We start from the raw sequence: 15,445 nt of genomic DNA, 5'->3' as shown, positions 1-15,445 counted from the left end.
TCTCCTGCCTCAACCTCCCAAAGTGCTGAGATTACACTAGTAAGCCACTATGCCCGGCCTCCTTCCATAATTTTTTGTTGTTGTTGTTTGTTTTTGAGATAGAGTCTCACTCTGTTAGAGTGCCTCTTGCCTCAGCCTCCCAAGTAGTTGGGACTACAGGTGCCCGCCACAATGCCCAGCTATTTTTTTGTTGCAGTTGTCATTGTTGTTTAGCTGGCCCAGGCCGGGTTTGAACCCACCAGCTTCAGTGCATGTGGCTGGCGCTGTAACCACTGTGCTGTGGGCTTGAAGCCTAATTTGTCTATTTTTAGTAGAGATGGGGGCTCACTCTTGCTCAGGCTTGTCTCTAACTCCTGAGCTCAAGCTATCCTCCCACCTTGGCCTCCCAGAGTGCTAGGATTACAGGTGTGGGCCACCACGCTGAGCTTTGTCTGCATGATTTGATTCAGTGGCATTAATTACATTCACAGTGTTATACAACCATCACTATCCATTTCCAAATTTTTTCTATCATTCATAAACGGAAGCTCCATGCCCATTAAATCACAGCTCCTCATTCCCTAACCCCCCATCCCCTGGTAACTTCTGATCTGTGAGTACCTCGTGAAAGTGAAATCATATGTTATTTGTCTTTTTATGTCTGGCTTCTACTCAACGTTGTCTGGTTCACACATGTTGGACTGTGTGTGCCAGTATTCACTTGCCTTTTAAGGCTGAATAATAATCCATCATGTGGCTGGGCTCAGTGCTCCTGTCTGTAGTGTCAGTATTTTGGGAGGCTGAGGCAGGAGGATCACTTGAGCCCAGGAATTTGAGGTTGCTGTGAGTTGCGATGACAACACCTTGGTACTCTAGCCTGGGTGACAGAGTGAGACCCTATCTCAAAGGAAAAAAAAAAAAGTTGGGTGTGACGGCTCATGCCTGTAATCCTAGCACTCTGGGAGGTTGAGGTGAGGGGAATAGCCTGAGCTCACGGGTTTAAGACCAGCCTGAGCCAGAATGAGACCTCATCTCTTGAAAAAAAAAAAAAAAAATAGTTGTGGTGGTTGCCTGTAGTCCCAGCTACTTGGGAGGCTGAGGCAAGAGAATCACTTGAGCCCAAGAGTTTGAAGTTGCTGTGAGCTATGACGCTATGGCACTCTACCAAGGGCGACAAAGTGGGACTTTGTCTCAAAACAAAAAAGCCATATAGTGACACACATCTGTAGTCCCATTTGCTCAGGAGGATGAGGCAGGAGGATCACTTGAGCCCAGGAGTTGAAAGTTGCTGTGAGGTGCGATCACACCACTGCATCTTGCATGGGCAGCAGAGTGAGACCTCATTTCCAACAGCAGCAGCAGAGAAAGATCCACTGTGTGGATAGACCACATTTTTGTTTATCCCTTCGTCTGTGATGTATACTTGGGTTGTTGATTTCTTTTCCAGACATAGGGTCTTCCTGTGCTGTCCAGGCTGGCCTCAAACTCCTGGGTTCAGGTGATCCACCTCAGCCTCCTTGGTAGCTGGGACACTTGGTGGTTCCCACTTGTGGCTGTTGTGAATAGCACTGCGTTGAACATGGTGTGCAGTATCTGTTCCATACCCACCGTCAGTTCTTTTGGAAACGTGCTTAGGAGTGGAATCGCTGGGTCCCACAATGGTGCTTCTGGTTTTACTTGGGCTTTGTTGGCTCCCAGGCAACCTTGGAGACCAGCTGGTATTCCATCTTGTCTCTACCCTCCCTCCCAGGGGCCTGGCACCTCACAGGTGCTCAGGAAAGTCTGTGTCCAGCTCTGAACTCTGAGTCTCCCTTTCCTAATCTTACAGGAGGGGGTTTGAACTACCTGATCTCTCTGTCAGCTTTGATGCCTGTTGGCAGGTAATCCCAACACCCAGGGCCACAGCTCTGCTCACAGCAAGGGGGGCATGGGCCTTTCACGATGTTCCCCAACTGGAAGTGAAGGTCTTTATCCTTTAATATGAGGGCTTGTGCCAGTGGCCCCCCTGCCTTTCTCTGCCTTGCCCCTTCGGCCACTCAAGGTGATCCTATCATTAGCCTGGGCCTTGGCATTGTGGGTGACTTAGGGCCCTTTGGTGTCGTTGCCTTTATGGTGTGCTTGTGGCACTGCTCTGGGGGTACTGACCGGCACCTTCCACATAATCTCTGTTGCTGCTACACCTCTGTACTGTGTGCTCTCCTCTACCCCTTACCCCTTTCCTACTCCAGGAGTCATCTGTGACACTCCTGGGGAATGTGTAGCTGTAGGCCCATGTGGCCCCTGACATGTGGCACTGCCCAGTGGGGCTTCCCCTCTTGGCCCATTTCCTGTGTGGTCCTCTGGCTGTGCCCAGGGCCCTCTGTTTCTCCCCAGGCTCCTTCCCTCCCTTCTTGTCTGTCAGGATCTCTGCAAGTTCCATGATGCTGGACCAAAGAGGTCCTCATCCTGGCTCTGATAATGACTTGTCAGGAGAATGATGCAGCCTGCACAAGGGGGAGTGCAGGGGAATGAACTTTATTTTTTAATACAAGTTTAAAAAGTTTATTCAAAAAATTAGGAAGGATGGTTTTCTGGGAAATGCAGTGTTGTGTTTTCCTCTTGTGTTTAACAGAGAGATTTGTGGGTGGTTTGAGTGCCTCGGGGGTGGGGGCCCAAATCAGGGGACAGATGCTGTGTTCAAAGATGTCATTGTTCCCATGAGACCAGACATCTGGAGGAGGAAGACAGAGCTGGCTATTAACCAGGTGCTGAGGGGTGTGGAGGGGGCCCTGGCTATCTCCAAGTGTGTGGGGACCTGCTGCAGTGCTTGTCCTCTGCCCCCAGGTGCCCCTGCCTGCACCGCACGGCTGGGGACACGGAGCGCAAGTACCACCTGCGCTACTACAAGACAGGCACCTGCATCCATGAGACCGATGCACGTGGCCACTGCGTAAAGAATGGCCTGCACTGTGCCTTTGCACATGGCCCCTTGGACCTGCGGCCTCCCGTGTGTGATATCAGGTAAGTGTGCATCTGGGGTGGGTGCACGGGAGCTAGCTTTCCCCTGTGTTTCCAGCTTGCTGGCCCAAGCAAGTCTTTTTTCTGGGTCTTGATTTTATTATATTTTTGACGACAAAAGACCCTGCTGCCTTTAGTGTTGTGTGGCAGCTCCTTAGGGCTGGGGGGGGAGGGTGTGGGCCAGTGTCCAGGTGTGACAGGAAAGGGGGTCCTTTCTAAACAGTGCTCAGCTCTCTGTTGTTGGTGCATGGATCAGGACTGCTGGGATAGGACAGGATGTGCCTGTTGCCTCTGGAGTCTCTGTCCTGACCCTGCAGACAGAGACATCATTTGTGGTGATACAAGGTAGCTGCATAGGGGACAGTCAGTGATCCTATGTTCCCACAACTTTCCCTCACCTCCCAGGGGCTTGGGCCACGCAGGGCTGTAACTGCTGTATGTTTGGTCACAGGGAGCTGCAGGCCCAGGAAGCTTTGCAGAACGGCCAGCTCGGTGGTGGGGACGGTGTCCCTGATCTGCAGCCTGGGGTCTTGGCCAGCCAGGCCATGATCGAGAAGCTCCTGGGTGAGGACCCTCGGTGGCAAGGTAACCCCGTGGCTGCCACAGAGGGTGGGCAGGGAGAGCCGTGGTCACCTGTCCTTAGACAAAAAGGTGATCACATGGAAGTCTGAGCCCAGGTATCTTGCCCCTGAGTCTGCCCTGAGCCTTTTTTTTTTTTTTTTGAGACAGAGTCTCACTTAGTTGCCCTCGGTAGAGTGCTGTGGCGTCACAGCTCACAGCAACCTCCAACTCATGGGCTTAAGCAATTCTCTTGCCTCAGCCTCCCAAGTAGCTGGGACTACAGGTTCCCACCACAACGCCTGGCTATTTTTTTGTTGTAGTTGTCATTGTTGTTTTAGCTGGCTGGGGCCGGGTTTGAACCCACCACCCTCGGTGTATGTGGCTGGTGCCCTGTTGACGGAGCTATGGGCATTGCCAGCCCTGAGCCTTTTTGTCAGCTGGATTCTCAGTGGAGTCAGTTGTTGACTGACTGCTGGGCTTGGGGACAGCACAGATCCTGTGGGAACTTTTGGGCCATTCTGGCTTGGGGCTGGGCCAGTGTCCACTGCTCATATGCCCTGTGGCACCCAGCTCTGCAGGTGGTTTCCAGGAGCCTTCAGACCCATGGCTAGTCAGAGTGAGTCCCTGGGCTGTCCCCTGGGGCACTGGGGCCTGTGATCCTGGCAAGCCCGAAAGGTAAGGTTACAGGTAGTGAAGGGCTTCAAGATTTTTCTTTTTATCATGGTAGGATACGCACAACGTAATTCCCCATCTTAGTGTGTGCATTTCAGGGGCAATTAAGCACATTTAATGTGTGTAGCCCACATCCCCTCTGTTCCCACAACATTTCCTCACTCAGGCAAACCCTATGCCCTCCCCATTCACCTGTTCCCCACTTGTGTGGGTCACTGTCCCAGGCACGTCATATGGGCAAGGGAGTTTCTGTGTGTTTCCACAGCTTGCTTGCTGAGTATGTTCATGAGCACAAACAGCCTTTTCTCTGCTCACTGAGGAATTGAGCTGTGCTGGGGCTGTGGGCCCAGGGATTGACTGATAAAGGCAGTTTGGGGAACTTTTCCTGATTCTCCTTCCACTGTGGCTTCTCCCTCCGCCCCCCCCCCCCAACATGATGCTGGACACAGCCACCCTGACTGATGCCCTGGGGGTCAGCTGGGCATTGCAGTGAGCCTCAGCCTTGGGTCATTCAGGGTGTGGAGGAGGCTGCAGGGAAACCGACTATCCCCAGGGCCCTTCCACATTCCAGGAAGAGGACGCACAGACTAACTGCTTTGGGCAGAGTCTCACTTTGTTACCCTGGGTAGAGTGCTATGGCGTCATAGCTCACAGCAATTTCAAACTCTTGGATTTGAGCAATCCTCCTGCTTCACCCTCTGGAGTAGCTGGGACTACAGGCACCCACCACAATGCCCCGCTATTTTTAGAGACAGGGTTTTGCTCTTGCTCAGGTTGGTCTTGAACTCCTGAGCTCAAGCGATCCTCCCTCCACAGCCACCCAGAAAGCTAGGATTATAGACATGAACCACCACATCCATCTAATTTTCCTATTATTTTTTTTTTTTTGAGACAGAATCTCAAGCTGTCACCCTGAATAGAGTGCCGTAGCGTCACAGCTCACAGCAACCTCAAACTCCTGGGCTTCAGCAATTCTCTTGCCTCAGCCTCCTTAGTAGCTGGGACTACAGGCGCCCTCCACAACGCCTGGCTATTTTTATTTATTTTTTATTTTTTTATTTTTTTGGCCGGGGCTGGGTTTGAACCTACCACCTCCAGCATATGGGACCGGCGCCCTACTCCTTGAGCCACAGGCGCCGCCCTATTTTAATTTTTTTATTGTTGTTGCAGTTGTCATTGTTTTTCTTTTTGTAGAGACAGTCTCACTTTATCGCCCTCGATACAGTGTCATGGCGTCACACAGCTCACAGCAACCTCCAACTCTTGGGCTTAGGCGATTCTCTTGCTTCAGCTTCCTGAGTAGCTGGGATTACAGGTGCCAGCCACATGCCTGGCTATTTTTTTGTTGCAGTTTGGCTGGGGCTGGGTTGAACCCACCACCCTTGGTATATGGGACTCGTGCCCTACCCACTGAGCCACAGGCGCCACCCATCATTGTTGTTTTTTAGTTGCCCTGGGCCAGGTTCAAACCTGCCAGGCCAGATGTATATGGTCGGCACTCTACCTACTGAGCTATGGGCACTGCTTATAATTTTCCTATTTTTTAGTACAGATTGGGTTGCTCCTGCTGAGGTTGGTCTGGAACTCCTGAGCTCAAGGGATCCACCTGCCTAAGTCTCCCAGAGTGCTAGGATTATAGGTATGAGCCACAGCACTCAGCCTGGCTATATTGTTTTTTAGATTATTTAGGGCATTTTTAGATTTATAGAAAAATGTGGCATGTAGATGTAATACTAGCACTCTGGGAGGCTGAGATGGGAGGATCACATGAGGCAAGGATTTGGAGACCAGACTGAGCAAGAGTGAGATCCCATCTCTATTAAAAATTAGAAAAATGGGGCGGTGCCTGTGGCTCAGTCGGTAAGGTGCCGGCCCCATATACCTAGGGTGGCGGGTTCAAACCCGGCCCCTGCCAAACTGCAACCAAAAAATAGCCGGGCATTGTGGCGAGTGCCTGTAGTCCCAGCTACTCGGGAGGCTGAGGCTAGAGAATCGCTTAAGCCCAGGAGTTGGAGGTTGCTGTGAGCTGTGTGAGGCCACGGCACTCTACTGAGGGCCATAAAGTGAGACTCTGTCTCTACAAAAAAAAAAAAAAAATTAGAAAAATGTAAACAGAAACACGGAGTAAACAAAAATAGAAGAATTCACCAGGTGTTGTGGTGCATGCCTGTAGTCCCAGCTACTTGAAAGGCTGAGGCAGGAGGATCACTTGAGCCCAGGATTCTGAGGTTGTAGTGAGCCATGATGAGGCTACTGCATTTTACCCAAGGCAACAGTGAGACTCTGTCTCAAAAAATAAAAATAAAAAGAAAGAAAGAAAAAGTGCAGAGTACAGCGGGTTCACATACCTCCCTCACCCCAAGCTGTCATGGAAACCCTGCGTTAGTGTGCAGCCTGTCACAGTTGACCATATCGATACTTTATTAACTGACATCCATAGTTAACACAAGGGCTCTCTCTTGGAGTTGCATGTTCTCTGGGTTTGGACATGTGTACAGTGCTATGCGTCTTCTGTTGTAGTATGATAAAGAACAATTTCGCTGTCCTGAAAATTGCCTATGCTCCGCCTGTTTGTCCTCCTCCCGAGCTCCCAGCCACTGATCTTCCTGTCTCCATAGCTGTGCCTTTTCCAGAATGTCACAGAGTTGGGGCCACTCAGAGTGTAGCCTTTCCAGATGCTTCCCACTTAGCAATGAGTATTTGAGGCTCCTCTGTGTCCTCTCACGGCTCCATCACTTCTCTTCCCAGCTCTGAGCACTACCCTGCTGTCCCGATGCACCGCAGTTTGTCTGTGTCTCCATTCTCCTGCTAAAGGGTGTCTCTGTCACAGACTGCTGTGCTGTAGAGTTGTAGTGCAGAGTAGGTACTTTGTTTTATGGTCAGTCTTCACACTTGCATACATTTAAGTCACATAGTTTCTTCTTTAGTAATTGTAATTGCACAATTGCATTATATTTCTGGATGTTTAGCCTTAAAGTTTACATTTCAGGGTTTGTTTTCTCTGAAGAAACATAAGCATTATGGCTCATTTCTGTGGGTTTCATGTCACTTACTGCAAAAACCTCTCACCTGAGGGGGCACTTGGCCAATACTTATGATCCAGTGTTTTAGCTGGGCGAGGTGGCTCACACCTGTAATCCTAGCACTTGGGAGGCATAGGTGGGTGGATTGCCTGAGCTCATGGGTTCAAGACCAGCCCGAGCCAGAGTGAGACTTCATCTCTAAAAATAGTCAGGCATTGTGGAGGGTGCCTGTAGTCCCAAGAGTTTGAGGTTGCTGTGAGCTGTGACGCCACGGCACTCTACTGAGGGCGACAAACTGACATTCTGTCTCAGAAAAAAAAAAAAAAAACAAAATTGGGCAGCGCCTGTGGCTCAGTCGGTAAGGCGCCGGCCCCATATACTGAGGGTGGCGGGTTCAAACCCGGCCTCGGCTGAACTACAACCAAAAAATAGCTGGGTGCTGTGGCGGGCGCCTGTAGTCCCAGCTACTCGGGAGGCTGAGGCAAGAGAATCGCTTGAGCCCAGGAGTTGGAGGTTGCTGTGAGCTGTGTGAGGCCACGGCACTCTACCAAGGGCCATAAAGTGAGACTCTGTCTCTACAAAAAAAAAAAACAAAAACAAAATTACCACTTTAAAGTGTACATTTCATTGGTTTTATTAGTATATTCAAAAAGTTGTATAACCATCATCTCTACTTAGAAAACATTTTTATCATTCCAAAGAAAACAGAAGTTGTCTAGGCACGGTGGCTCACACCTATAATCCCAGTACTCTGGGAGGCCTCAGTGGGACGATCAGTTGAGGCCAGGAGTTTGAGACCAGCCTGAGTAAGAGAGAGACCCTGTTTCTAAAAAAAAGCAGAAAAACAACCCCCCCTTACCCATTATCAGGGCCTCCCGGTCTATCTCAGCCCCTGTTCCAGATATTTCATATGAACAAGATCACACAGTGCATGGTCTTTGCTTCCCTCACTGAGCCTAAGAGCCCTAGACTCCTATAGGCCAAGGGCATGCATCTCTTTGCACCGAGGTCCACCATTTGTTCCCCCTCCATCCGGAAGGGCTTGGACTGCTGTGCGTGGTGCTTCCAGAGCATATGTGCACAAGCCTATATGTGGACCTGTTTTTCAGATGCCAACTTTGTGCTGGGCAGCTACAAGACTGAGCAGTGCCCGAAGCCACCGCGCCTGTGTCGCCAGGGCTATGCGTGCCCACACTTCCACAGCAGCAGGGACCGGCGGCGCAACCCCCGCAGGTTCCAGTACAGGTGAGCCCAGTCACCAGTGTCACATGGGAGATCATGGAGGTTTCTGCGGCAGGCACTCATTCTACTGGCCTTGCCTTGCAGCCCTACTCTTCCTGTACCCTGGGGGCATCAGCCCCTGCCAGGCTGCCTGGAGCCTCTCTGCAGGGGGTATCCTGCCCTGGGGGTTGTCAGACGGGAGCTGCCCTGTTCTCACCATAGTAGTTCTCACCTCAGGAGAGGAAGGTGTCTGGAAGGGCAGCAGGTTGTTGGAAGCAGATGAAGGCCCAGGGATAGGCCTCTCTGCCCCCATGTGACCCCTGTCCAGAGCCCTGTTGTCAGGTACCTACAGAACCCTGGGCCTAGCTGGGGTCCGTCTGTCACCCACTCCCACCTACCTCTGATTATGACACTTCCCAGGCCGTGAGGACATGTGACCACTGAGTTCAGCATGGGTGTCAGTGCACTTGTGGCTTGGCTTTCTTGGGTTTGACTGTGCCTTCAGATCCCACGGGGTCCTTAGCTGAGAGTCCTAAGCTGCAAGCCCTTGTGTCTCTGGGGTGACTTGGCACCTTCCCCCCCAACTGTGCCCAGGGTTTGGGTTGACTCTCACTTCCTCCAGCATCCTGGCCATTTTCTGTGTTTAGCTTTCTTCTGGGCAAGGTGCCATGCTCTCCTCTCTCCAGTAATCCCCACTGTCTCCGTGGCTGAGCAGCATCCTTGGGGCAGAGAAGATGTGTTGTTCGTTCCTGATATTCATTGTTCTTTCTCTACACTTTCAAAGCTGAGGGACTTGAAGTACAGAACAGAAAACTGAAAGCTGCCAGCAGACTCTAGATGAAGTGAATTTGTTGCATAATGAAGGGATAGAAGATTATGTTTAAAAAAGTCTTCTCTTTCACAGGTGCTAGTTTTTTCTGTGAATCCAAAAAGTTACCATAAAGCTGCCAGAAAGCACGTGAAGAATAGAGGATATTGGTAGTTTTGAAAATTTGGGTTAGGATTTTCGAATCCTTGGTCGAAAGTCTCCAGTTCTGTTTCACTTACTGCCGGTGAGGAAAGGGAGCCCCTGTGGCCGCCCAGCGGGGCCTGGCCTTGCCACCTGTGGCCCTCAGGAGGCTCAGCTGCCTGTGCACGGTGCCGTCCACATCGGCGAGTGGGTCTTGACTCATTTGTGAGGAAGGGATTCATGGCTGCTAACCTGCTTCCTGGTGTTAAGACAGTCAAGAGTCTGTTTTGTCCACCCTCACTGAGCAGGGACACGGTCACCAGGGTACCTGGGGATGTGTCCTTGAGTGACCCAACATGTGTCCTTCTCTGTAGGTCCACACCCTGCCCCAGTGTGAAGCATGGGGATGAGTGGGGGGAGCCCTCTCGCTGTGATGGTGGCGACAGCTGTCAGTACTGCCATTCCCGCACAGAGCAGCAGTTCCACCCTGAGGTATGTCCCTGCCTGATGGGGTCTGGGGGTCCCTAAGACATCCTCAGGTTCGGCGATTCATAGAAGGACTCATAGGACTCAGAAAAGCTATTGGGGCCAGGTGCGGTAACTCATGCCTATAATCCTAGCACTCTGGGAGGCTGAAGTGGGTAGATTGCCTGAGTTCATGAGTTCAAGACCAGCCTGAGCCAGAGCAAGACCTCATCTCTAAAAATAGCTGGGCATTGTGGTGGGTACCCATAGTCCTAACTACTTGGGAGGCTGAGCCCAGGAGTTGGAGGTTACTGTGAGCTGTGATACCATGGCACCCTACTAAGGGTGACAAAGTGGGACTCTGCCTCAAAAAAGAAAAACAACAAACCATTGGGTTCACAGTAGCACAATAGGCCTCATCACATCTGGGGAGAGCAGGCACCCTTCCCCTTGTCCCCCTGGGTGGAATGGAGGGTGTGCCCCATTTTCCTTGAGCAATGTGTGACAACATGTGGACATTTGCTAACCAGGGACCTCCCTGGTGTCTTGGTGTCCAGGCCTTTTATTTGGGTTTGGTCATTCAGGTCTGTCTGTAGCTGGTCTGTCTCTGGCACCCCAGAGGCAAGCTGCTTGGATGTGGCGTAGTCTCAGCATAGCTTACGTGAGGTGAGCTATCCCATCGGGCCCTGCACCCCACATGAACAGAGACATCTCACTGTACCACATATTCTAGTTACCTTAGAGGTCATCCCAGGTCTGGACCAATGCCTGTACTTCTTCAGAACGTGCAGGATGTGGACAGCCCAAGGCTGCTGAGTTCCCACATTGCTGCACAGTTGCTAAACAGAGCACACTTAGATTTGTGTTTAAAGTGAACACACACTGGGCACAGTGTCTCTGTGTTCCCAGTTCTCAGGAGAAGAGAAGGAGGTAGGAGGATCACTTGAACCTGGGAGTTGGAGGCTACAGTAAGCTTTGATTGTGCCACTGCACTCCAGCTTAGGTATCAGAGTGAGACCCTGGGTCAAGAAAGAAACAACAACAATTAAAAAAAAATGAGGCTCTTCAGGGCCCCCAAAATGCCAGGAAAGCTGTGGGGACCAGGAGCTCTGGTGGAGGGTGGAGGCCAGGCTGGAGGTCAGGAGGAGGGCAGGTGCACACATGGGCCAGAATTGCACCATCCCCACATCCTTCCATAAGCATGAGGGATCAGGAGGAGAAGTAGGTTGGCGGCTGGATCAGGCCCACGGCTGGACTGCCCCTTTCTGATTCCTAAGTATTGTTGACCCTAAGAGCATCTTTCACCCTAGTGAGGTGGCAGTGCATCTGTCATGGAACAGGTGCATATGTCCATTTGGCAGGCATTTCTAAAGCACCTACTGTATACTAGACATTGAAGCAGGTGCATTTTTCAGAACATGTCAGTGTGGGAAATGGCTCTGTGTAGGACTGCACAGACAGTTGCCGAAGGAGTAACCTCATGTGTGTACTTGTTCCTGGCCAGCTTCTCTGAGAGGAGGGATTTTAGGACTGAGGGAATATAGATGGGGCAGCGTCCACACTGTTAGGATTTGGGGCTTAGCCACTGTGTCATAGCAGGGCTGGCTCAGGGAAGCTGCAGAAACCCAGTTCAGTCCAACCTATTTTGTTCCATTTCCGCTTTCTAGATCTACAAATCTACAAAATGCAACGACATGCGCCAGACTGGGTACTGCCCTCGAGGTCCCTTCTGTGCGTTTGCACATATTGAAAGTGAGTAACTAACCTCCTGACATGATTTGGTCTCAGCTATCACATGTAGCCCTATTGGGTTCAGTGACTTTGCAGACTCTCACTAGAGTTTCCATCTGTCCAGAGCAGACACTAAGAACCAGGAAGATGGGTGGGAGTTCAGTATTTTTTGGGGTGCTGGGAGCACCCTGACAGACCTGCTTGGGCCAGGGTGAAATGGTGCTTCCAGGCTGAAGCCCACCCTGTCCTTCATATTTGCCGTGAGCCCAGGGTGTCTGAGCCCAAAGGAGCTTGAGCAGGGGGCAGCCTCATCCTTCTGCCTCACAGCTGCTCACTGGAACCTTGCACTATGCACTTGGCTGGGAAGACACCAGAGACCCTAAAAGTGAGTTGTGGTCATCCAGTCCCTGGAAACTCCCTAAATTTTCTCAAGCCTCATGCTTACTGTCCACACAATGAGGGCTTAGCTCTGGTGACTGTGTGGGCTTACGACAAGTTCCCAATGGCAGAAACTAACCACCTGGGGACCTGTGTGAGGACACAGCCTTTTCTCAGCCTCCCACGGGTATCTTCACAGTTGTAGAGCTGGGTTCCAGGTTTTGTGAGTGTATTTGCAAACTCAAATTTTCCTTTGGAGTTTGTATTTTAGTGGGAAGTGCAGATACTCTTGTTCATACTTTTAAGCATTTGGGTGATGAAACCACTAGGGACTTGAATCTAAAGACCTCACATGTGCCGTTGCTCCAGACAGTGTCAATGCTCCAGCTCCTCCTCCTGGCCACCTGCTTACCAGACCAGGGTGCCCTCTTGGTCCCTACTAGGGGGGTGGCTGTGGTGCCAGCAGCAGTCCCTCAAACTTTTCTCCCCTTTCTTGGCAGAGAGCCTCGGAACCTCAAGCGACTGGGGCAGCCGTGATCTCAGCTCCACCAACAGCACCTCAGCCAACAGTGGCCAACCTGGAAATGTAAGTGCACGGTGTTCCGAGGAGAATGCCTGGTGTCATCTGGTTTAACAGAACTGTTAAGGACGCAGATGGCGGTTATCTCTGGGTGCTGTGCTTGAAGGCCACCTGCTTATGGAGTTGGTGGCATTTTCTAGAAGAGTCTAGAAAAATTCCAGCCTTGTCCTTGCTGGGTCTGAGCAGATGAGCTGCACAGCCTTGCCGTTCCATATGCACGTGGCTGTGAGAGAAGGTCACTCTCAGGTACTCTCGGCCCAGTGGGACAGTGAGGCTTCTGTGGTGGGGTAGCTCAGCTGCAGGTCCAGTGAGTCAGCTGTTTTCTGCGTTCCTTCTGTCCTTGTTAAGCCAAGTCCTGAACACTCAGCATCCTGAGCAGGATGTGCTTGAGGAGGGGCTCACAGCTGCGCTGGGGTGCTTGGGCTTCACCTGCATAGTGTGTGCACATCTGTATCTGCTTTGGGGGAGGATTTCTTCTTTTTTTGAGAACAGAGTCTCATTTATTCATCCTGGGTAGAGTGCTATGGCCTCATAGCTCACAGCAACTTCAAACTCTTGGGCTCAAATGATCCTCCTGTCTTAGCCTCTTGAGTAGGTGGGACTATAGGCGCCACTACAATGCCCAGCTAGATTTTCAGTTTTTAGTAGAGATGGGATCTCGAACTCCTGAGCTCAAGGGATCCTCCCACCTTGGCCTCGCAGAGTGCGAGGATTATAGGCGTGAACCACTGCACTCGGCCCCATGGAGGATTTCTGATCCTGAGACAAGATCCAGAATCCTAAAGACAAGAAAGGCTGTTAAGTGAGGTCTGCCCTGCTTTGTTCATGCAGTCCTGACATGACAAAGTGGAGTCCAGAGTGGTTCCTATCATCCCTCAGGCCCTTGACCATGAAAAACCCCCTGGCTCCATGTGTTCCTTAGTTGAGGCTGTTCTTATGTACCGAGTTATGCTCACGCCACAGCAGGCCATGGGCCCCTCTGGGATCTGGTCAGGCTCCTTTCAGGAGGTTGAGGAGCATCTGGGCCACAGGCTTCTGTTGGGTGCTTGTTAGGTGTGGGTGGCCTTCCCTTACATTCCACAGGGTTCTCCATGTTTCCCTGGGACTGTGGCAGTAGATGATCATCAGGGCCCTGTGTGGGTCATTAGGGAGCCTGTGCTCCTGCCCTGCATGCTGGGGTCTGGAGGAATGGACCTGTCTATCTGGCATGCACTGACAAAGAGTGATGAAGTTGGTGTTTGCCTTTTGCTCTTTCTACCTAGAAAAACATCATACCCTATGTTGTATCTGGCTGCTCGAGTAGACCTCTGCAATGGTGATGAAGTGGTAGGGACATTGACACGTCCTTAGGATTCGTGTAGTAAAGCTGGACTGTCCAGTGGGTACACGTGGTGTGATTGTGCCGTTAGAGAGGCCAGTGGGTCTGGTTGTATAGGGCTTGACTCTACCTGCAGCACGTGCCAGAAGTCTCAGGAAGTCTCTCCACCCATGCCCAGGATGCGGGTTGTGTGTACTGTTGTGTGTGTGTGTGGGGGGGTTCTCATTCACTATTATTTTTTCTTCTCCTCTACTCCCGAGGATTTTCATTCGTAACTGTTGATTATAAATTCGAAATCTTCACTTGAGCACAGTGAGCAGCCTCTGTGGCTGCTTTATTTCTCAGAGTGAGTCCAGGTGAGTGGCTGGAGTTGGACACCCCTCTGACTCACTCCTGCCTTGGCTGAGGCATGGACACCTGAGGGTCCTGGTCTGATCCCTCATTCATGAGAGAAGCTGGGGTGTCTCCCCTGCATACCTCTGGGGCCAGAGCTTGAGCAGGCCCTGCCCCACCTGCCCACACACTTTGCGTCTAGAGCCAGCTAGGCAGGTGATTCCTCCACAGGAGCAGGCCATGGCCCCTCTGGTGTACCTTGCCTATGGCCTGCTTCTCCTGCTCCCCTTTCCAGACAGGGTCAGGCCCATCTGGACCAGACGGGCACCCTGGGGCCTCAGGGCTCCAGCAGCAGCTTTGGGCAGGCTGTACCTGAACATGGCCACCTCATAATTCAGGGGCAACATAATTCAGGGCCACCTCAACAATTCAGGGACATTTAGTGCATTTGAGATGTTGTGCAGTCACCACTGTGCCTGGTCAGGGATGTGGCATTGGGCTCTGTCACTGTCCTTCCCCAGGGGGACAGACAGGGTTGGAGTGGCATTGAGGAAGAATTGCATCTGTTAAGAAGTACTTACTATGGGCCGGGCACAGCTGCTCATGCCCAGTGGTGCCTCCAAAGTCCTAGGTGGGTAAGGGACTGGGGACAGAGATGCTGCTGGGGGTGAGTGTGGGGCACTGACAGTGCAGCAGGGAGGGCCCAGGCCATGGGTGAACTCTCTCTGCGGATGGCTCTGTGGAAGCTGCTCTGAAGGTGAGCAGAACTCAGTTTAAAGATACCCTTGGTTTTTTCAAGCCATTTGTTTGTTTTAGAGATGGTTCTCCTTCTGTTGCCCAGGCTTGTCTCACCTGGCCTTAATAACTCAGCCTCGGGCAGCGCCTGTGGCTCAGTGAGTAGGGCGCCGGCCCCATATACCGAGGGTGGTGGGTTCAAACCCAGCCCCGGCCAAACTGCAACAAAAAAACAGCCGGGCGTTGTGGCAGGTGCCTATAGTCCCAGCTACTTGGGAGGCTGAGGCAGGAGAATCACCTAAACCCAGGAGTTGGAGGTTGCTGTGAGTCGTGTGACGCCACGGCACTCTACTGAGGGCAATAAAGTGAAACTCTGTCTCTACCAAAAAAAAAAAAACAATAACTCAGCCTCAAAGCACAATGCCTAGGCCTTTGGTCAGCCACTTTGAAGGCCCTCCACCCCAATTTGGGAGTTGCTGCCAGGTGAGAGAAGTGGAAGGGTG

General features: G+C 51.6%; 1 protein-coding gene across 8 annotated transcripts in view; it reads left to right on the top strand.

Annotated features, from left to right (window-relative positions):
• Positions 1-15,445, top strand: part of UNKL (unk like zinc finger) — a 51,714-nt gene that overhangs the window by 7,468 nt on the left and 28,801 nt on the right. For 5 of the 8 annotated variants that reach the window (XM_053557294.1, XM_053557295.1, XM_053557296.1 and 2 more), the window contains exons 3-8: positions 2,803-2,979; positions 3,428-3,561; positions 8,342-8,477; positions 9,777-9,894; positions 11,535-11,619; positions 12,477-12,562. In XM_053557294.1, coding sequence (XP_053413269.1) covers positions 2,803-2,979; positions 3,428-3,561; positions 8,342-8,477; positions 9,777-9,894; positions 11,535-11,619; positions 12,477-12,562 — 736 coding nt within the window. Of the gene's footprint in view, positions 1-1,774; positions 1,860-2,802; positions 2,980-3,427; positions 3,562-8,341; positions 8,478-9,776; positions 9,895-11,534; positions 11,620-12,476; positions 12,563-15,445 lie in introns of those variants that run through there. The other 3 variants (XM_053557297.1, XM_053557293.1, XM_053557300.1) reach the window with 3 other exon arrangements.

Source organism: Nycticebus coucang, chromosome 12 (genome assembly GCF_027406575.1).
Source record: "Nycticebus coucang isolate mNycCou1 chromosome 12, mNycCou1.pri, whole genome shotgun sequence".
Lineage (NCBI taxonomy): Eukaryota > Metazoa > Chordata > Mammalia > Primates > Lorisidae > Nycticebus > Nycticebus coucang.
Note: the sequence above shows the minus strand (reverse complement) of the source record. Positions and strands in the feature narration are given on the sequence as shown.